The sequence below is a fragment of the Lissotriton vulgaris genome, chromosome 4_1 (assembly GCF_964263255.1).
Source record: "Lissotriton vulgaris chromosome 4_1, aLisVul1.2, whole genome shotgun sequence".
Lineage (NCBI taxonomy): Eukaryota > Metazoa > Chordata > Amphibia > Caudata > Salamandridae > Lissotriton > Lissotriton vulgaris.
Genome location: NC_141691.1, coordinates 1865557146 through 1865579418, shown reverse-complemented (window position 1 = coordinate 1865579418; position 22273 = coordinate 1865557146). Strand labels below are relative to the sequence as shown.

At 41.5% G+C, this 22273-nt stretch overlaps 1 protein-coding gene across 8 annotated transcripts in view; it reads left to right on the top strand.

The window, feature by feature from the left end:
- ZHX1 (zinc fingers and homeoboxes 1) overlaps window positions 1–22273 on the top strand; it is a 194320-nt gene that overhangs the window by 102972 nt on the left and 69075 nt on the right. For all 8 annotated transcript variants that reach the window (XM_086966176.1, XM_086966177.1, XM_086966178.1 and 5 more), the window contains exon 4: window positions 12589–15457. In XM_086966176.1, the coding sequence (XP_086822302.1) occupies window positions 12809–15454 (2646 nt within the window). In that variant the 5' untranslated portion in view covers window positions 12589–12808 and the 3' untranslated portion in view covers window positions 15455–15457. The remainder of the gene's footprint in view (window positions 1–12588; window positions 15458–22273) is intronic.

Sequence of the window (22273 nt, the reverse complement as noted above, 5' to 3'; positions counted from 1 at the left end):
CCCAGATAAAGTGTCCTGGGCTATTGTTTTTATTTTTTTATTAGCTTGGAGCATTTAGAACCTGTCTGGTGCTGGTTCTCTGGTACTGGACCCCAAATGTGTTTTCTCGTGTAATTCTAGAGCTTTTCTGTGATCTTTGTTGTCTTTCGTAATGTTTGTCTCCCCACATGTTTGTATAATACCTTACATTAGAAAGCTGGCTATGTGCCTCCTTGATGTAGTAGCTGGTATACCTTATCTCACCTTGTGCTCTCTTGTTTGCTGATATTGATGCTGTTTTTACTGTTAAGTGACCAGATGATATTTTAAGATGATTGGATTTGAAGATTAAAACTACCACATAGTTTTTTGTTGTGGAAAGAAATGGCTGTATAGTTACCACTCTAGTAGCCCCTCTTCCAGTCTATCAACGTTATTTTGCCTCCTTGCTCTAAGCTTTTAGGCGTTTCCAGACAAAATGGCAGTTGGTTATTCAAAGGGCTTTTACAGCTTTACTAGTCCTAGTGTTGGAGCAGAAAGATGCTCGGGTGGTCAAGTAAAAGGTTTATTTGTTCCACAATGAATATAACGAGCATTTACAATGCAACGGTTTCGCCTTTGGAAAAGTTTGAGCTATTGGCATTGTGAATGACAAACCTTTTATTTATGTGTTGGTTTTGAAAACAGATAAATAAATGGCATTGCCATTCACAATGGCAATAGCTTATTCTCTCGCAAATGCGATTTGTATTGCAACTATTTCAGTTAGCATTTTGCACGACGATGAAAACTGGCTAAAGATAGATACAAAAAACAAGTCTTAGCTAGGAGGTAATACTCACCAGACAGACACCCGGCAAAAATGACTTCACTTAAACTATCATATGTACAGCACTAAACATTGAACATCCTTCGTTGAATACCTGTTTGTTTACTGCACTAAAGATTGAAGATTACTCTAGTGTTATTTCTATAGTGCTCACAGGCTTCAGAGCAAAGAGGACTCTAGGAAAAACACTTGTAAACAAATAATCATCGTGGGGTAAATTATAGTCAGGCATTGTAGAATTACAGTTCGTTTTGGAGCATGTAAATGCTATAGACGGGAAATGGTTAAAGGTGCTGGTTCAGAATTTGTAGCTGTGGTTCTGTGCATTTGCAACGGGTGCATTTAGTCGCAAAGTTTCAAACTAGAAGACATGGAATTCATTCCTAGCCTAATAAACTGATCAAATTGTGTGATCCTGTGTAAATCATGTTTTGCCACTATGCTCTATTTCACTTTCGAGTTTGTGTTGGGCATGAAAATACATAATTTTTTTAGAGGGGCCGGGCAAAGCTCCCACTCAGCCTGACCCAGGCTGTATGTCTCTTTCACAATAACTCCTCACTGCTCCAATATCTACAATCTCAGCCTTTCACCGAAAGTGCAGCAGACTCGGGTGAAATGTCGGTCCGATTACAGCTAGACGCGCCCCCGCGTATTCTTCCTGTGGCCCAGTCCGCTGGCACACACTCTTATTATATAGCTCCTCACTAACTCTGTTGTGGGAATTAACAGGTGGGACAGCTGTATTTTAAATAACTAAACTGAATCTCCAATTATTGAGCGCTATAATACCGAAACTCAATTGCTTTCGGGAAAACGAAACACAGAATATAATTTCTTTTAATGTAGCATTGTTACGGGACATCCACTAAATTGTCTCTGATTATTACAATTCGCTCTTCAATGGATGGGCGTCACCGAAGTTAGGCCCAAGCAACGTTTTGTAAAGCGCTCGCCTATGAGAGGACGAGATGTAGCAATTTAGTTGAACTGAATATTGTTAAGCAGACTAAACAGCTTAACTAAAGAAGACGAGTATTCATTCCACTCAGGTCATGTTTGGACATGTAGGATTGTAAATAAGATTTGGGCATACGTGTCTATAAACGATATTTCAGCTATCAAGTGGAAATATTACTCATTTAACACTGGCACTCGTACAGCAATGCAAGGCATTGAAGATCATACAGACACACAACGATCATGTGACGTTCACAAGTATATACACACACACGTATGCATGTTTGTAAATAATAACCATGGGGCCTCCAACGAGAACAACTGCATTATCTGAAACATGTCATGATTGGCACTGAAGACGAAGGCTCTACGGGTATCACAACACTTGACATCTCAATTCATCTGCCTCAAAATCAATCACAGTTAGTGAATCGTGTAGATATATTTGGAGTAAATACCGTATTTAATGTGACCTGGATTTAGATAATATGTTGATTCGCGAGGAGGCGCACCTATGTTTCAGTAAACTTCAAAAACAGAAGGTGCCCCTCAATCCAAGCCAACGTTTTCAGAGCACAATGCTGCTTCCGCCGCCTACCTATCGCCTACGCTGTACCTGACAGAATAAATGCCTTCGACGAGTGTCCAGTGAACAAACATACCCCAAGAGGAGGAGGGGATCAGAGAACAGAGGCAACAGAGGAGAAGAGATCACAGGAGCGCAGATCAGAGCACATAGGCAACAGAGGAGAAGAGATCAGAGCACAGAGGCAACAGAGGAGAAGAGATCAGAGCACAGAGGCAACAGAGGAGAAGAGATCAGAGCACAGAGGCAACAGAGGAGACGAGGTCAGAGCACAAAAACAACAGAGGAGTAGGGAGCAGAGTTCAGAGGAGCAGAGATCAGAGGGGCGCAGACCAGAGCCGCAGCCAGCAGACCAGCGCTGGCAGTCCAGATGAGGCGTTCAGAGCGCGGGGTCGCCTCAGCAGCAGCAGCAGCGTCGGCTCAGCAGCAGCGGAGGGAAAGTTTTCCGAAGCGGCTGCAGGGGATCCAGAGCCACCAGACCCGGGGCTCTGGCTGGTATCCAGCCAGGAAGGGATCCGGCCGAGGATGCACCCGGGGACCCACCGCCCGCACTGCCTTCAGCCGAGCCCAGCCACCGACCCAGCCAGCAGCTCCCGGCGAGGGAGAGAGAGGGAGGGAGGAGGGAGGAGAGAGTAGAAGAGGCAGAGGGAGGGCCAGGGGGAGGAGGAAACACCCGACACGGAGGAGGAGAGGGAGGGGAGACGGGAGGGTGCGGGGGCACAAGAGGGCAACAATGCTATGGGAGACAGAGCGGAAGGAGGGAGCAGCAGGAGGAGAAAGGAGAAGGGACCGAGGGGACACACGGAGATAAAATCAGGAGAAAGAGAGGAGAAGAGGCAGAGGGAGGGCCAGGGGAGGAGGAAACACCGACATGGAGGGGGAGAGGGAGGGGAGACGGGTGGGTGCGGGGGCACAAGAGGGCAACAGTGCCATGGGGGTCAGAGAGAGGAAGGAGGGAGCAGCGGGAGGAGAAAGGAGAAGGGACCGAGGGGACACACAAGGATAAAATCAGGAGCGGGTGAGGGAAAGGGGAGGAGAAAGAGGCTGGGGAAAGAGAGCATTGAGAGGAAATGAGTCGGGACGAGGGGAGGGGGCGGAGAAGAGAGAGATACGTACTGAAGAGAAAGAAACATATGAGGCAGGTAATCAGTGGAGAAGACGCCTGAAGCAGGAGGGTGAAGAAGAGAGGAAACAGAAAGAGAACGGAGGAAGAAAAGGAAAGACAACAAAAACGGGGGGGGGGCGTGGCCGGGGGTCAGCGCAGGAGGAAAGAGAAAAAAGACACATTAGGAGCACGGCCGAACCTAGAAAGGAAAGAGAAAAAAGGCACATTAGGAGCGAAAGCTTACCGGTGCAATGGAGCTCACGAGGCAAAGTAGAGAACAGCTCACCCGACACAGCACATAACAGCTCACCCGACACGGCCGAACCTAGAAAGGAAAGAGAAAAAAGACACATTAGGAGCAAAAGCTTACCGGTGCAACGGAGCTCACGAGGCAAAGTACGTAACAGCTCACATGACACGGCCGAACCTACAAAGGAAACAGAAAAAATACATTAAGAGCTAAAACGTCAAAATACGTAAACTTACAAAGTGAAAACACATTTATAAACAAAATGCTCCTTACCTGATTGCCTCGTGGGAACTCGAATCTTGCAGCCAACTCCAACAACAAACACTTGTAAAATGAAGAAAACAGGCCCACTAAAAAAAAAAAAAATAACACACACCCACCGCCGCAATGACGATCCGAAGTGGGTGGAGAGCGAAAAAATCGCGGTAACGCCCCCGAATCTAGTCCGGCCTTGACGGACAGATCCGGCCCCCCCTTTCTAGCCTCCATTTATGGAGCTAGCCAATGGGAGCCTGGGGATGTTCCTGAAGTCCTTATTGTAAGCAATGGATTTCGCCTGCGCCGAAAATCTGCGCAGAGCGCAGCCTTCGGCAGGCGAAACCCAAAAAGGAATAAACACAAGTATAACATTGATCCAAGATCACTGCTCTTATTGAGGGCAGAAATATCGCTTTGATTTAGGTCTGAGGGTAGAATCTTCTTTTGCTGTTGCACCAGCCTGATGTAATCCCACTTCACCTATAAGCTATTTAGCACTGTCTCTCCATATTTTGTTTGATCGTATATGCAGAGCTGCCTGAAAAGAAATGCTCTTTTGTGCCAGGTTTGGTGAACTAATACTATACTTGGCGAAAGCTTGCTTTCTTTCCAATCATTACACTCATCTCTTATTCATCTTTGTTTATTGAGGACTTCAGGTTATAAAGCAATTTTATTTAGAAGATTAATATCCTTTTTTTTGACTGGGTGTGGAATGATGGATGAGGGAAGCATGTTGGAGTTAGCAGTGTAGGCAAGTGAGTTAGGATGGGAAAAGCAAAAAACTTCCAATTATGTTACATTACAATTTCTTCATCCCGAATCGTGGCTGACCAATCATATTTACTCAGTATTTGTTGTTGTAGGATCCAGGAGCCACACATTATTAGCATGTTCCATCTTTCTATTTGGAGAAAATTGCTTCACCCTTACCGATTCTACCTTGAGTCTTCCTATTCCTACTTTAGTTGAGCATGTGGGTAGTGTCTCTTGCCGCTCCTTTTATGAGGTACAGTCCAACTCTGCCACTAGTACTACAGTGGGGAGACATTGGAAAACACCTAAGCATAATATCTACATATTCCTTTTAAAAGTAATTTTTTTCTGTGCATATTTCTAGTAACTATTTTTAAGCTATATTGCCAAATGAGCGTTGAACTTTGGTGTCCATGGCTTGCTCAGAATTGGACACATTTGTTTATTTCAGCTCATGAATGCTTCACCTTCCGCGGATCCTTGTGTATGTCCCATCTTAATTTACAGTGCATTATTAAGCCCAGATGAAGGAAGTTCTCTCCCAGTGTAGGGCAATTGAAATTTGAATGCCATTCTTGAGATAAATTCCCTACATCAGGACCATTTGATCTCTTACAGTTTATTGCCAACTTGTTTTCATTTGTTAATCTCTGGATTGAAAGGTAGATTTTGCTGTGCTTTCAGGGATTTAGTTATTAGAACAGAATCCTCACATAAAGGGGTTACTGTCTTTCCAGTCAAATAGTCTGTACATTTCATGCGTACATAATGTGTTGTGTAGATAATTTGTATTTCGATGGCTGGTTGTCTCCAGGTAATCCGGGTCCAGAGAGGAAGTGTCAGCACAAGTCGCGCACAAGGATCAAGCCGCAGTAGGCATCCCTGACTCCCTGGCAACCCGTTGAAGCGTGAAAAACTTTCATAAGAGGTACAACAAGACCCTTCTGATATAAAGGACTAATACGTCCCTTAAATCTCACTTCTCATTGTATCAAGAAATTCTTCTATAGCGAGAATACCCACATTGAGACACTCACTGTCTTCACCCACACTTCACCTCGGTCCTGAAGAAAGCCTACATGACCTGACAAGGCAACCAAGGGCTGAAACATGTCGACCTTTTCAAACCACGAAATGTTAAGTGCGTAAGAATCATAATCATTCACCACAAAAAGTTCTAGACATTGTTCCTTTGCTCTCACAGGGACGACCACTGCTGTGAGTGGTGATCAGTCTGCTTCACCGCTAGTCCCCGCCAAAAACAGTACCAGACATTTGAGCTTTCGGATGATGAAGGATTTGAAATGTTGGGCTGAGAACACACCTTCAACAGCCCTTCACCACAAACCTCCTAAATCTCTCCCCTCCACTCCCTTCAATAATCTTTGTTGAAGACTTTGAGGTTTTTGGTCAGCTACATCCCAGTTTGATGCCTTTTCTTGTTTTGTAGTCAAGAGTTAGAAGTGTTGAGACATAATTGTAAAGCCCAGATTATTAAACTGAATGACTCTTGCACCCTTGGTCCTACTGCCCTCCTTCTTCTGGACACTCTAATAGCATATAATGTTGATGGATAAAAAATAACGAACCTGGTCAAAGGTGCAGGGGCAGTTGCAAGGGATGTGAGCTTCAGGTTTCCATCGTTGTGTTTTCTTCTTTACTGTTTCAGCAGAGGGCAGTTGTAAACTAAGGCATGTAATAGTTTCTAAACTGAAGGGAGTAATGTGCACTTTAATTTAACATGGTTTTGTTAATGCTGCAACAACTACAGTTTCAGACTGAGAAACAGGGGGTTTAGGGGTGGCCCTTGTATGCAAGTGTATAATCAGCTGTTTTGTTTGCTCAGCCACCCTGAGTTTACAGCCTTCACAATTCTCTATCCTGAAGGAAAAACACATGGTTGTATTCTACTATTAACTTAACTCTGCTTCAAGATCATTCTCCACCTCTGAGTTCATAGCACAGCTGATTTCCTGATATTTCCTCAAAATTAATAAGGGTAGAGTTAGAGATGCTGATTAACATATCAACTTCTGTGTGGATTTAAACTTGTGTATGCAACTCAGTTTAGTACTAAAGCTAATTCTGCTTATTTTGTCATGTACTAACTTAGGTTAGAGGTGGAACGGGGTTTAACGGTTGATTGATCACCACCAAATTTCATCGGTATGTAGCAGAAAGGTTTGCTCTTCAGAGAAACTTTCTCCACAGAGAATCATTTTACAGTGTGGAGAAAATATTTCCTGCTTTATTAGGATAGTCATTGATGGTCATACATTTTTGAATGGTCTCCCTCTCCCTCTCTCTCTTTGGATCCAGAGCACTGTACCATAGATATGATGTTCATACATGCAACACATGGCTTGAAGAATTCAGTGTCCCTAGGATGAAGGAGAGCACCCTGAAGTGATCTATCAAGTCAAAAGGCTCATCCTGATAACGTTTTAAAACTACATTTCAACATCTTTGATGCAAAGGCATGTAAAATGTGAAAAGGTGTTGATAAAATGTAAATTGATAAATATATCCTGTAAACAAGAGTGAAAATAGTAATTTCCCTTTAAAAGCTCTTGTAGGCCCCTTTACCCATGATGCTTTATGCGTTTTTATATAGCGCAAACTTTACCGAAGGTGTCAGAGTGCTTTACAATAGAACCAGTTACCTTACATAAGGACTTCTGAGTACATGAATTGCATAAAAGATACAAATAAATAAACTCTACATTTACATAAGAATGGTAGTAAGTACATAAGCCTACTACAGATTCTAGTTAGACTTACATATATACAAGTTGCAAATTCACTCAAGGTTCAATTTTAAGAAAAGCTGAAGCGATTAGGGTTGAACAAATATATATTACATATTTACACAGCATGATCTTCTCACCATTAATTGGGGTTCTTGCTTTCAACCCGACATTCAGGAGGATGTTGCACTCTTGGGCGGTGATCTTGGGCCTGGAGGGATCCTCGAGCTGGTGATGACCAGATGTCCTCCACACATACATAGGGGAGAGCAAGCCAGCCTGTAGTGTACGTGCCCCAGGTGGGACAACCTTCCTGGTTGTCCCCTGGTACTGCACCAGGCATCAGATGAGCATTGAAGCTGAATCGCAGAGGTGCACAGCGACGGTCTCCTCACCTTCAATATGGCTGCCATATTATATACTATTTTTATACTATTTAGTCCACCGGGGCAATCCTCTCGATTCACTGGCCGCTCCCAAACAGTCCACAGGCCACATCAGGAACCAGTTAGCATGTGCAAACCCCCTAAAATCACTATGGAATTGCCCCTACACTCACCTGTACAGGCCGGGCCCTCCAGGTTCCCAACATTCGGCGGTAGCCTCACCCTCTCACTCCATCACACTTCCAGTCAGTGGCATGTTTTTCACTTTCTTTGACCCCCTCAACTGTTTGGACTCCAGTTTCAAGCGTATCACCAACTTCAGTAATGAGACCACCATCTGAAACACCAGCCAAAATGCTAGGAGTAGGCCTTTAATAACACTGGATTGTCATCCTTTACCAATCAGGCCTATAAAACCAATTATTCAGTTTGAAGATCCTCTTCTCGAAAGACTTCATCCTTTATAATGATCTCCTCTCATAATTGTGTCAAGGACAACTTCTATGTCTCCACTATGTCTACTAAGACCTAGGCGTTCACCTGAGAAAAGAGTTCGTAGAACTCCTTCAATATCAAGATCCCTGTACTTTGATATGGATGATACCCACTCAAACACACCAGCATCTCCAGCTCATGCTTCCTCAGTGGATGACATGAATCCATTCCATGATGACCTAGCAAGAGGTGCATCTAAACTAAATATCCCACTGGAAGCTTCCAAGCCAACAGTCTGTCATCCTCAAGAATCTGCAATCTCAAGCAGCTCTAAAACCTCTGGTCCCAGGACTTTTAGACATAGACCAAGAGAAATATGTGATGCCTTTGACAAAAAAATCTGCCACTCCAAGGTTTTTAAAGAAATACAAACCCCACAATAGGATCTAGATTTTTTAAAAGGTGATATCCAATCGCTTCTGTCAGGTGGGGAAATGCTTCAGCCCCAGAACCATCTGCTCCTCCTAAAAAAACGATGGCAAGAAAAGGGATTTGGCAAAATATTTGTGGTAGAGATAGTCGACCATAAAAATGCCAGCAACACTGCTCTCTTGGGTCGTTAACAGATGGACATCCTGGTGTGTATGAAGACCTTTGTATATGATTTTTGGAAGCATCATCCGCTGGATCTGTTAGAACTATCATGCTCAAGTTCACTTTTTTCAAACCAAGTTAGTAGTGCAGCAGTAGCAGACTCAGTAGATCTGGCATCTACTTCTTACTGTCGTGGTGTAGCAACCGGAAGGTCTTCTTGGCTTCGCTTGGCTTTTTTAAAACCAGGCGCACAACTAAAAGTTAAGAAAATAGGCCTTCAGATGATCAGAAATCTCAATTGCTTACTTTTTCCAAGACTGACCCGTTTAGGGGCTGATCTGGAAACAATAAAGCTAAAGTGTAGCCTTTGTAGGAGAGCGTATTCTCAATATAGGAGACATTAAATACTCTATTAGACGCAGCCAGTCCGACAGCAAGAGAGATAACATTGTTTCTGGGGTCTCAAGGCATCTTGTATGTCCTGAATGCAAGATTGCATACGAGACCTCTACAACAATGCCTAAAAACCCAATGGACCAATATAAGCACTACATTGGTGGCATGTCTGTGACAATCTGCTACAAGGCATTCCTTTTCAAAAAGCGAGAACACTAAAAACTATTGCTATATAAACCTTTATAAATAAATAAATAAAGATGCCCCTCTCTTATGATGAAGAGCTCATCTAGATCTTACCATTCATGGTCCATGATCGAAAAAGGAAAACATCTTAGTGCATAAATCTGTAGAAATGAGAGCAATTTATTTGTCTCTCAAGATGTTTATTTCATCCCTGAAACCCAAACCACAATCAGAATTCAAACTGACAATATCACCTGCATGTTTTATATCAACAAGCAGGGAGGCATCCGATTGAGAACACTGTTATTGGAAGTGCAGACAATCTGGCATTGGGTGTTAGCAAGAAAGTTGACAATCACAGCAGTACATATACCAGGTGTAATAAACTGACAAGCAGATTTTCTAAGCTAACACTGTGCAGAAAGTCACGAGTTGGTGTTGGACAAAGAAGTTATCTGCAGCATTTGTGAAGAATGGTGTACTCCATCTATAGACCTCTTCGCTATGGCTGAAAACTAAAAGTGCTGAGACTTTTAATCCGGAATACTGGTCAAAAAGGCAATACTGTTTTGATGACTTGGTCTCAAGAATTTCTGTATGCTTTTGTTCCCCTCCCTTGATACCTCCAGTAATTCCGACACTACCCATATTGCCAGAAAATGTGATCCTGAGAGTGCCAGAAGGGCCAAGACAGTGGTGGTTCGCTGATCTCCTGTCCATGTCTACCACACGACTCCAATCCAATCTGTTATCGGGACCTCTGAGCCAAATTCTACATCCGAACCTCACATTGCTACATTTGGCAGCATGTCTCCTGAAGTCATACTGTACGTGTATTTAGGATTACCTCCTGCCTCTATGCATATTTTAAATGATGCAATGACGTTATTTAGTGAAATGGAAGGGGTTTTGCATATGTTTCTAAAACAAGGTTCAGTATCCTTTTACGTGCCAAGAAGTTATGCTTCAGTATTTACTGGATTGATCCAATCAGAACGACAATTCTCTTCGATAAAAATTCATCTAGCAGCCATCACTGCCTAAAGATAATCTTTTTTGTACCTATTTTTCTTCAAAGTATCAGTAGTTGAAGATTTTCTGTAAAGCCCAAAAAAAGTATTCCCGCCAATTTAAGGGCCTTCTCCTCCACAGGAACTTAATTTGGTGTTAAGAAAATTAATAGGCCCCCTTTTGTAACCCTTTTATAAAGATAGATTACAACATCTTTCTTTGAAAGTAGCTTTTTTTTAACTCGTTGTTACCTTAACCAGAAGGGTTGGTGAAATACAAGCAATCCTGTTAATAGAACCTTATACTATTTTTCACTCAAATAGAGTAGTTTTGAAGGCAAATCCCTCTTTTCTACCTATGGTAGGGTCAGATTTTCATATTTCCTACACTTTCACTTTGCCAACTTTTTTTGCTCAAACCCTTCCACTCTAGCTAAGTAGCCCTTCGAACTCATTAGATATCAAAAGGAGACACCTAATATACTCTGCTATTTGTTGCATATGGTTTCATTAGGCAAGAAACATTCTCCACTAAACAGTCTGTTGCTAGGTGATCATAATATGCATCACTGCCTTTTTTCAACTAGCAAACCTACCCCTTCCAGGTGGACCAAGGGTAAGGCAGCTTCCACTGATTGCCTGCGAACGGTTCCTGTAGCAGGCAGTTGTAGATCAACGACTTGGAAATCCACTCATACCCTTACTAGACACTATTGCCAAGATATCAACATTCAAGCAGAATCTTGAGTACGTTAAGGAAACTATCCCAAAAAAATCTCTTCAAGTAAGAAGAGGTTTTTAAAATACTGTTCACCTTATGTAAGCTTGTGCATAAAATGTTTAGCTGAAGAGAACTTTATTATATAAATATTTGTGCATATCCATCTATTCATACTTTTATATAAAAATATATATAATAGTTAGTTTCCTATACTGACTCCTTTAGATATTTACAGAGGAATAATTTATTACAGTATTTCATTCTTTCCTTCTGCTAAACAGCCAATGGAGAAATTCTGAAGCTTGCAACTCTAAACGTTTATGGCCATCAATAAATATCCTATGATGCAGAAGAAAATGTTACTTACTTTTAGGCCTGGTTCTGCATCTTAGGAATCGTAATTGAAGTTATTATTGAACGACCCATCTACCAAACTCTTTGGATTTGACCATAGAACAGCTTGATATTCTTGCTATTTCCATAAAAAGAACTGAGTGGGCGAGGCAAACTGCCAGTACAAAGCATTTTGGGTAGAGGGACCTACCTGAGGTTTTTAAAGGAATACTCTTTTATTGTAGAAGTCTATCCTGCTACACTTTTCTACACGTTTTCAGATTTTTACATGCCTTTGCACCTAAGATGGTGGAATGCCCTCCCCAAGACTTCAGAACATCCACCATGAGCACAACATTCTGCAAGAAACTGAAAACATGGCTCTTCGAATGTTGCCCCTGACCTTCCGCACAAACTCAGCGCCTAGAGACCCTCACAGGTGATTAGTCCCTGCTCTGCCAATCCTTTTACATTACTATGTAGTTTTAATGTTATCAGGATGAGCCAATTATTTATTTATTTATTTTTTAAACACTATTAATAGACTACTTGATGGTGCTGTCTTTTATCCTGTGGACAGATGGATTTCTCCCATTCTGTTTTGTTTTGCATGAACAGCATATCTATGGTACAGTGCTCTAGGTCTACACATCTAACGGGAGATCATTCAAATGTTTCTGACTTAAGTAGACATTCCTATGATGCAGTATCATCAGCATTAGTTTATGAATTTCGGATTTCCTACTTTGTTCTAAATGTGTATGAATCGGGCCATTTTATTTGTTTACATACATAAAAGTGTAGTTGTTTCAAAACGGTAAATCTGCAGTAACATCGGCATACTTAAAAGCAAAAACAATAGCATTAAAAAATTGTACCCTGCTCGTGTTTACTCGGACCTTTTGAATTTGGTACGTCATGATTACTTTTTCAAATGTTTACAACTTAAAACTCGTTTTTTTCAATTCGTAGAGTTCTGAAATTGTGTAGACTACCTCTGAGGACCTGGAAACCATTCATTTTAGATCTCATTGATGTTGTTTCTTTATTTCTGCAGGTGCTAGGCTCGTTCCTGATTTCTCAGTAACATTTCACCCGGATTGCAATGCATCATATTTCACCTTCAACAAACCACTCTTTGAAATACTCTTAAATATAAAAAGAAAACTAAAATACACTGGAAGCACTAAAGTAAATGGCTATTTAATTGAAAGTTCAACTTCACTCATGTTAGTCACGCTTTTATTCTCCTGGCTATAAACTGTTGCTATCACAGAATGGCAAGTAAAAGAAAATCTACAACACCTTGCATGGTCCTTCCTAGTGAGCCAGACCCGGATCTGGAAGGGCCCCGTGAGTTAGATGAGGTGCCACCTCTGCTTACGCCAGCAGCGACCATTGCATATGAGAGCATGTCAAGTGATGAAGATGCTCCAGACAATACTACTGCAGACAATCTGGAAAATAAGGTTGAAGGTGGCTATGAATGTAAATATTGTTCTTTTCAGACTGCTGAACTCAATCTTTTTACTTTGCATGTTGACTCTGAGCATCCCACAATAGTACTAAATTCTTCCTATGCTTGTGTGGAATGTAACTTTACGACCAAAAGATATGACGCCCTCAGTGAGCACAACATCAAGTCACATCCTGGGGAGGAGAGTTTTAAACTTGAGATCGTTAAACGTAACACCGAGACGATCTTTGAGCAGACTGTCAGCAAACAGACTTTTGATGGTAATTTTGTTCAAGAAAAATCTGATACTGTGGTTTCTGACGACGTATCCGGTGATGCTGCCTTTTCAGGAATTTCAATTAGCAAAACCCCTATAATGAAAATGATGAAAAATAAAGTTGAGAATAAACGAATTACGGTCTCTCACAATGTAGAAGAAATTTCTGATGAAAAGGAATCTGACAGTGTCCTAAAAGAAGATTGTGTGGCTTCAGTAGTGGAACCAACCCCTGTAGTTTCAGGGTCTGTACACACTTACAAGTCAGTTGTTACAAGTGCACATGATACATCTGCCTCTATAGTTACACCAGCAACTGTTTTTCCACCTGGATTAGCACAGATGCTAACTACTGTGCAAGCACAGCAGAACTGTAACTTGGTTTCAAAGGTATTAATTCCACTAAATAGCATTCCATCATATAATCTTGCGTTAGATAGCAATGCGCTCTTGCTAAACACTTATAACAAGTTTCCATACCCTACAGCTTCTGAAATATCATTGCTTGCTGCTCAGGCTAAATGTTCTGAGGAACAAACTAAAATATGGTTTTCTGCTCAGCGCCTTAAACACGGTGTAAGCTGGACTCCTGAAGAAGTGGAGGATGCAAGAAGAAAGCAGTATAATGGCACAGTGCACACTATTCCCCAGACCATTACTGTTTTCCCTGCACACCTCTCTTCTGCAGCCAATGGTCTACCTTCCATTCTGCAGACATGCCAAATAGTTGGTCAGCCAGGATTGGTCCTCACACAGGTCGCAGGCACAAGCACTCTCCCAGTAACGGCGCCTATAGCTCTGACAGTATCTGGGGTTCAAAATCAGACTCAGTTGCAACAAAACAATGTTCCTTCTGCACAGCCTCGTATAGAAGCAAAAAAAATGTCACCTGTAAAGTCCCCTCCACAGTCGAAGCCTGATAATTCACAACTAAATATAGATCCTTTCGGAATGCGCTCAAAGAAAACAAAGGAGCAATTAAATGCACTGAAACTCAGTTACCTGAAAAATCAGTTTGCCTCTGATTTAGAGATTGATAGGCTCATAAACGTTACAGGTCTAACAAAAGGAGAGATTAAAAAATGGTTCAGTGACACTAGGTATAACCAAAGGAATTCAAAAAGTAACCATGGCATCCATTATATTAATGACTCTAACAGTGCTATTCTTATTGATTCTAGTGATGAGATGACTGAGTCCCCTACAATGGTTACGCCACAGCGAAGGCAGTCTTGGAATCCTTTTCCAGATTTTACCCTACAAAAATTTAAGGAAAAAACTGCTGAACAGTTGCAGGCTCTTGAAGAGTGTTTTGTTAAAAATCCTATTCCTGGGGATGAAGAAATGAACAAATTAAGGGCATTAACCAAACTTACAAGACGAGAAATTGATGCTTGGTTTTCAGAAAAAAGGAAAGGCAAGGACATTAAAGAGGAGGATGAAATGGAGATAAATGAAAATGACGATGCCATGAAAGAAGATACTGAAGAAAAAACATCTGACAGTGTATCCTTAACAATTAAGTCTGAGGGTTCCATGACCAAAGTTGCTAAAAAATCCCCTGAACAGTTGCACATGCTTAAAGCTGCATTTGTTCGTTCACAGTGGCCAACCAGTGAAGAATATGACAAGATAGCACTAGAATCTGGCATTCCGAGGAGTGATATTGTGAGTTGGTTTGGTGATGCAAGATATTCCTGGAAAAATGGAAACTTAAAATGGTACTATTACTACCAGTGTGGTGGTACAAATATTCAAAATGGCCAAACCTATATCAGGAGACGGGGAAGAGGAAGACCTAGAGGTCGAGGAAGAGGAAGACCTCGAGGAAGGCCGAAAGGAACCAGAAGGACCCGCTGGGATAGATCATCCTTGGCAATAAAATTTAAGACTGGAAAAGCAATACTTAAAGATTATTACTTAAAGCACAAATTTCTTAATGAGCAGGATCTTGATGAACTTGTTGCCAAATCTCATATGGGTTATGAGCAGGTCAGAGAGTGGTTTTCAGAAAGAGTAAGAAGAGAAGAGTCTGGTATGGAGCTTTTTGAGGAAAATGAAGACCATGAGGAGGATGAAGATGATTTGATCGATGATGTTGATGAAGAGGAAGATGGTGAAGAATCAGACAGTGACACATGGGAGCCCCCAAGACATGTTAGACGTAGACTGTCAAAGTCTGATGATTGATATGTAAGTGTTGATTATTTTAGCTTGCATGCTTCACAAAAACAACTTATGTGGATAATGTTTGGTATAGCTATAGCTTTATTTTTCCTTTAATGAAAATGTTTTTCAAGAATGTCCAGACATGGTTTCAAAGGTGTATTATGTCTCTGGTAATAACCTTGTGCCAGCAGAGATTTGTCATAAAATCCATTTGGTCTCTGCAAAGAGGTGCTATCGATATACAGGAGCAACAATTACACTGGTATAATCTAAAACGCATCTTATTTGCTGATTCAATAAAATATTCTACACTTATGTAAAAATGTATCAATGTAAGCTATGATTATGTACTTATGTTTGTGCTTTCTATAGGTATGTGTTACACATTATAGAGGGCACATAACGTGCTACTATTTAACATGGTCCACTATTGCTTCCAATAGGTTCTGGTGTCATAAACCACAAAGCGGAAGTCCAAGTGCTTTGCAAATGTCACCAGAACCCTGAAATTATAATTTGGACCATAACAAACTTTAGCCAGTTTACATATTTGTTTGTATTACATGTTTATTGTGATATACTTAGCTTGAAAATATTTTTCTTTCCAAATAACATTTTTATTGGAAAAGGTAAGAGAAAAAAGCACTACAGTGTTTGGCTGTCTGAGTACAATGCCTGTGTAGCTAAGAATGTAAAACATTCGAAACAATAGCCTTTAAGATGTCAAAAAAATATTCTGTTTTCTAAATGAGATGTTCTAAGCAGTTCCCTTCAAGGTCCAGCTAACAGTGAAACCGATTAGAATTAAAATGTTTAGGTTTTCTTTACCTTAAAGGAATATATTTTTGGTGAAAAATGGACAATAGTTAGAGCCAGTGGAATTACCTGATTCTGTTGCTGTGACGTTTAATGCAATATTATGGATTCACCACATTTAACTCGTATATTGCTGTCTAATTTGCAGATTTTAACAAAAATAGCTTTGAGCTCAAACGGATCGAAATACGGCTAGAGTATTTCCCATAAAATTCTGAATTGTTTGATTTTTCTTGTCGATAACCTAAATAATCCTTCCAAAGAATTGGTTCTCTGATGATGCATAATTCTAGTGGCCCTGAAGAGGTTGAGGTTCTGCAGTGGTATTTTTCATAGTTCATGGGTCTATGGAAAAAATGGGTTTTATACCACTGCATGTTGTGCTATAAAAGCTGTCATGCGTGTAAAGAGTGTGTGTGTGTGTATGTGTATATATGTGTGTGTATATACAAATATATTAAAAAGAATAACCTACTGGCAGTCACCACTATAAATAGTTCGGACCTTGTTTTCATAGGAAAAGCAGGGTGATTTGTCAAGCAGGTCCCGAGTAAAAGGGGAGTAGGGTCCCAAAATGGATTTCACCCATGCAATTTCTCATAGGGATTTTAGACACGACTACAGCCCGAACCGCAAAATGGAATTGCACCAAATTTGGCAGAAAGCTAGATCTTGGTCCAGAAAAAGTGCTTTTTGTAACTTAGTGTAAATCTGTTGAGTAGGCTTGGAATTATTAAAGAAAAAAGATTTATATCTAGAGATGCGGATCCACCACGGTGGAAGCCCGTGCCAAGAGCCATATCGTGATTGCCTGGCCGCAACCTTGGAGAATAGTTGCAGCCTCCATTTTGTCGATTGGGACACGGTTCCTGAAGGGAAAAAATAAAGTGTCAATAGGATAAAAGAGGTCAGGATATAGAGGTATCCTGAAACCCGTGGGACTGATGGAGGGGTCTGTGAGGGAAACCACATGGGCAAGAAACTGTTCAAAAATGTTTTTGTTGTGGCGTGCAAGGATCCGCGGATCCACTGTGGCGCTCAGCGCGGCCCTCAGTGGGAATTTGCAACAGATGTAAAGAGCCACAACACAATTAAAAAAAAAATACTCCAACTCAGATACTCCCACCCACTCAGAGACCCACAACACAACTCACACACCCACTTACACACTCATAAAGCCACTCACACACCCACTTACACACTCATAAAGCCACTCACACACCCACTAAGAGACCCAGAGAACCACGCACACACTTGCATACCCATGTACACCCTTATAGCCAGTCACTCACCTGCTCAGACCTACACAGTCATTCACACACCCACTCACAGATCCATGCAGCCAATCACACAGCCACACCTTAGAAATTCCCCAAAAATCTGATTAGGTTCAGATTTCATACACACAAAATCCTAGAAATTCAGCAGTTAGTTATTTTTTGAGCACATGTTGCAGTGATATTATCAGTGATGTCATAAGTGATGAAATATATAGGGTAATTAGCAGTGCATGGTGAAGGCGCATTTTATAGTGAATTTCTAAGGTTTTAAAAATTCTGTTTTACTACTAGAATGTCCCTGTAACCTTTGGCTTTTTTCTGTGAATTTCAGTTTTTTAACGTAAAAGCAATATTGAATTACCATTCGTTAATCCAACTGCCTCCATGCGCGGCCTGCGGCAAGCCCTCTCACATTCAGCCAACCCCATGCATGAGGTTAACCCCACATCGTGTACGAGAGGGCGTTGGCTGCAGGGCCTGGCCTGTAGTCAGGCCCTGCAGCCAGTCTCATGCTGTGCATGAGGGGGTTGACTGCAGGCCCTGTCCTACCCCCCAAAGGTAGCCGACCTGGGAGGAGTTCTCAACCCCCCCTCCCCGGGCCATTTTCTGACCTGGGGACCCCAGAACCTGCCACATTTGTTTATGGAAGAAGGATATTTGGCCCTGGGGTTCCCATTCCTCAGGGCCCACTGCTTAATTTATGGGGGAGGGGAGCCGCAGCCCTCATCCATGGGTAAATTTTGGCCCCGGGGACCCTTTCCCCCATGGCCCAGCAAATAAAGTAAGGGTGCCCCGGAGACCACCCAACGCACCCTCTGCATATTTGTTGGGGGTGCCCAATGGCCCTGCAGCCCCAGCCAGCTCAAGTCCCTCCAGTGGGACCGGCATTGCTCCCGCTCGCAGGGAGCAGGTAAAAACGCAACTCCCTGCAGGTGGGAGCAATTTTTTCATCTGTTTCTCTACCCACTTCACAGCAGGCAGGAAAACATTAAAAGTCCACTCCCAGCGAACAGGAGCGTTTTTCGTGCTCCCACCCGCTGGGAACAGGCTTAGTGTTTTGCTCTCCATGGCAGGAGCTTTGAAAATGCTCCCACCAAGACAGAGCAAACACCGGTTTCCCCGCCTGCACCACTGTGGACAGTGAAACCGCTATGACCCAGGGATGGGCACCTTGGGACATAGCTGAAGCTAGCCCTTGGGGATGAGGTGTCCAGGGCCAATAATGGCTCTGAGAGCCCCCTCACCATTTAATGTATGGCTGGATCCTGTTGGAAGAAGTCTCCGTGTGGCCCCCCTCCTCCCTTTGTATATATTGTTCGTGCCCTGGGCGTGGTGGTCTCCGAGGCTGAAAGCGGCCTGGCAAGGGGGAACTTGCACCCCCTCCCTCGCCAATTATTTTAGCATAAATTACTCCCGGGACTTGGCCCACCTGGGTGCGAAATAAAAAATGTGTGGGAGACAATTTTTTTTGTTTTACATTTTTGTCACGGATTTGCAGATCCCTCATGATTTCGCGGCAAAAATGTAAAAGAAAAAACCGCTATTGGACTCGGCGGGGTCTATGGGGGACCCGATACCAGGCTTAGGGGGTTAGGGTATTCATACCTTGCCCCCTTGTCTTATTTTTTAATCTTTTTTTCTTGGTACTCGGAGTCCTGGTTGAAGTGCTGGCAGCCACTTGGATCTAATGTTGTGCTCTGTTGGATCTGCGGCAGATTCACGCCCAAAGATATCTATAAATCTTTTTTTCTTTAATAACTGAAAAACTACTGAATAGATTTACACCAAATTACAAAAAGATCTTTCTCAACCAAGATCAAGTTTGCTGCCAAATTTGATGTAATTCTGTTCAGCTATTCGGACTATAGTTATGTTCAAAATCTGTACGGGAAATTGCATGGGGAAAATGCTTTTTGCTCCCTCTCCTTTTTCTCAGCCACGGCTTGCGGATTCACCCCAAAACTTTCCAGACAGCAGCTGAATTGACTGGCACACTAGTTTTGAAAATTATGTGACGATTAGTCAAACGGCGCCAACCTTATTAGCAAAACAAAAACCCTGTGTCTATGGAAACTATGTCCTAAATATATATATATATATATATATATATATATATATATATATATATATATATATATATATATATATATATATATATATATATATATATATATATTCACAGAAAAAACCATAGGTTATAGTGGATATATAGTTAGGAATTTGCATTTACAAAACCTTGAAAATTCAATGAAAAAACCATTGGTTTTAGGCCATATATAGTTAGGGATTTGCATTTACAAAACCTTTTTTTACTCGCATAAAACCATTGAAATTCCATATATAGTTATAAGCGCTAACTATATATCGCGCACCCGCAATCCACTGCTGATGATGTCACATATTACATCATTCATGACATGGTTAGTGACATCACTGATGACATCACTGATGACATCTCAAATGACATCACTGATGACATCACTGATGACAACATCCAGTGACTGTATGTTTCTGTAAAGTAAAAATATGTCTTACATATTGAAGAATGAGTGGATGTATAAGTGTCTGGATGAAGGATTTAGTAGGTGCATGTCTGACTGTATGAGTGAGTGATTAAATGTGTCTCACTGAGTGCATGGGTTAGTGACTAAACTGTCTTAATTTGTGCATCATTATGTCTGTTGTTCTGTAAACTGCTGAATGTGTTGATCAGTAGCTATATGAGTAACTATATGGGTTATTGATTGGTTGCCCAAGTATTTGTATGGGAGACTGAGTGTGTGTGTGGGTGGCTGGGAGGTGTATGACTCTGTGCATAGATGTGTGAGCAGTTGATTCACTAGATGTATGGGTTCAAAAGTGCATGTGGAAACAGCTGTATGGGCGGTTGACTGTGTGCATGAGTGTATTGGTGAATGAATGGATATGTCAGTGCTACATGTCAAAGTAAGTACATATGTAAAACACAGTACATGTGAGAGTTGACATATATAAATAACTGTGCATAAGAGCCAGTGAATGTGTGAGTGGCTGTATGGATCCTTGTGAACTTGTATCAGGGATTGTATAAGAGAGTAAAGTAAATATGTGTTAGTATATGTTTGAATAAGTAAGGTGTGTATAACTGTATAGTTGAGAAAATGGAGGTGTGATTGATTTTTGGCATAACTGACTAGGTGTGTGAGTAACTCCATGGATGAGTGACAGTCTGTGGCTGTCTGTTTACACTGATTGTATCTAAGGTTATATTAGAGTCTGAAGAGGTTCATGGTATTATCACATGAATGATATCATCAGTGATGTTATCAGTCATGTCAAATGAGATGTTTTCAGTGATGTCATCAGTGATGTCATTTGAGATGTCATCAGTGATGTCATCAGTGATGTCACTAACATGTCATGAATGATGTAATATGTGACATCATCAGCAGTGGATTGCGGGTGCGCGATATATAGTTAGCGCTTATAACTATATATGGAATTTCAATGGTTTTATGCGAGTAAAAAAAGGTTTTGTAAATGCAAATCCCTAACTATATATGGCCTAAAACCAATGGTTTTTTCATTGAATTTTCAAGGTTTTGTAAATGCAAATTCCTAACTATATATCCACTATAACCTATGGTTTTTTCTGTGAATTTCATTGGTTTTTTAATAGCAAATATGAAAAGCTTTAAAATGTCAAGTACGTGATAGATAAAAACATTTTCGTATTTATGCACGCTGATGTGCTTTGAACGCTGCCCCCCCCCCCCTCCCCTCTTTTCTCTTAGTAGTACTCTCTCTTTGCAGATAGTGAACGGTAGTTAACGCAGGCCTTTGCCCCCGTTGTAATCCGTCGTGCCTGCTTGTCTCTCCATTTGATTGATTGTTATCCAAGCATTTACTGTTTTAGAATTGGTTCTCTTTGGATCATTCTCTATTTACAAACAAGCACAAAGTCGCAATACTCTGTTTAGTCTTTGCAGATAGTGAAAAATCGTGTAAAAAAATAAAAGTAATCGAGCAAAATCAGTAGGCCACTAATTGGATCTCTTTTTGACCTCGCTAAAATAGAAATATTAGGAACAACCCTTCATGAGAAATACGAAAATAGTGAGATGAACTGAGCTCCACACCATGAGGGCTGCAAGACAGCTCGACTCCGTCACCCACCCCGCCCAAAATAACGACAAACCCTATGCAAATATTAAAAATATAGACAACACACCAGCAAAGAAACAGGGTAAAACATTTTATTAAATAACTATTTACATAACTATTTTATACTTTTTATTGCCCGATCCGGCTAGCTCAATCGATCGAGCATGAAACTCATGCACTCTGATAGCAAGCGTTGCTACTGATGCTATGCAGACCAAAACTGGTTTTCAGTTTGTACATTTTTCTAGATTTTTCAATCCAAGGTTGGTTGACTTTGTAGAACGATGGCTTCAGATTTTCAACATACGGTGTGGTGGCGCGGACTGGGAGGGGGCGCTTCGCTCCTGCCCCCTCCCCAAGTAAGTTTTTCATACGTGAAAGTACGTTAATGGTTTTGGTCCCTGAGTTGCTTCAATGTCACTGCCATTCTCAAATGGCATACGTTCTGGATGTTGGGTGCCATAGTTAAGAGTTCTGAGCAGTGCTTGTAACACTGTCTGAAGCTTATTTCCACCTACTGCAGCTTCACTATTCTCAAAGTAAGTGAGTGTCGTTTGTGGATCTGACTGCATTAGAAAACAATGTGATATGTTACCTTCCT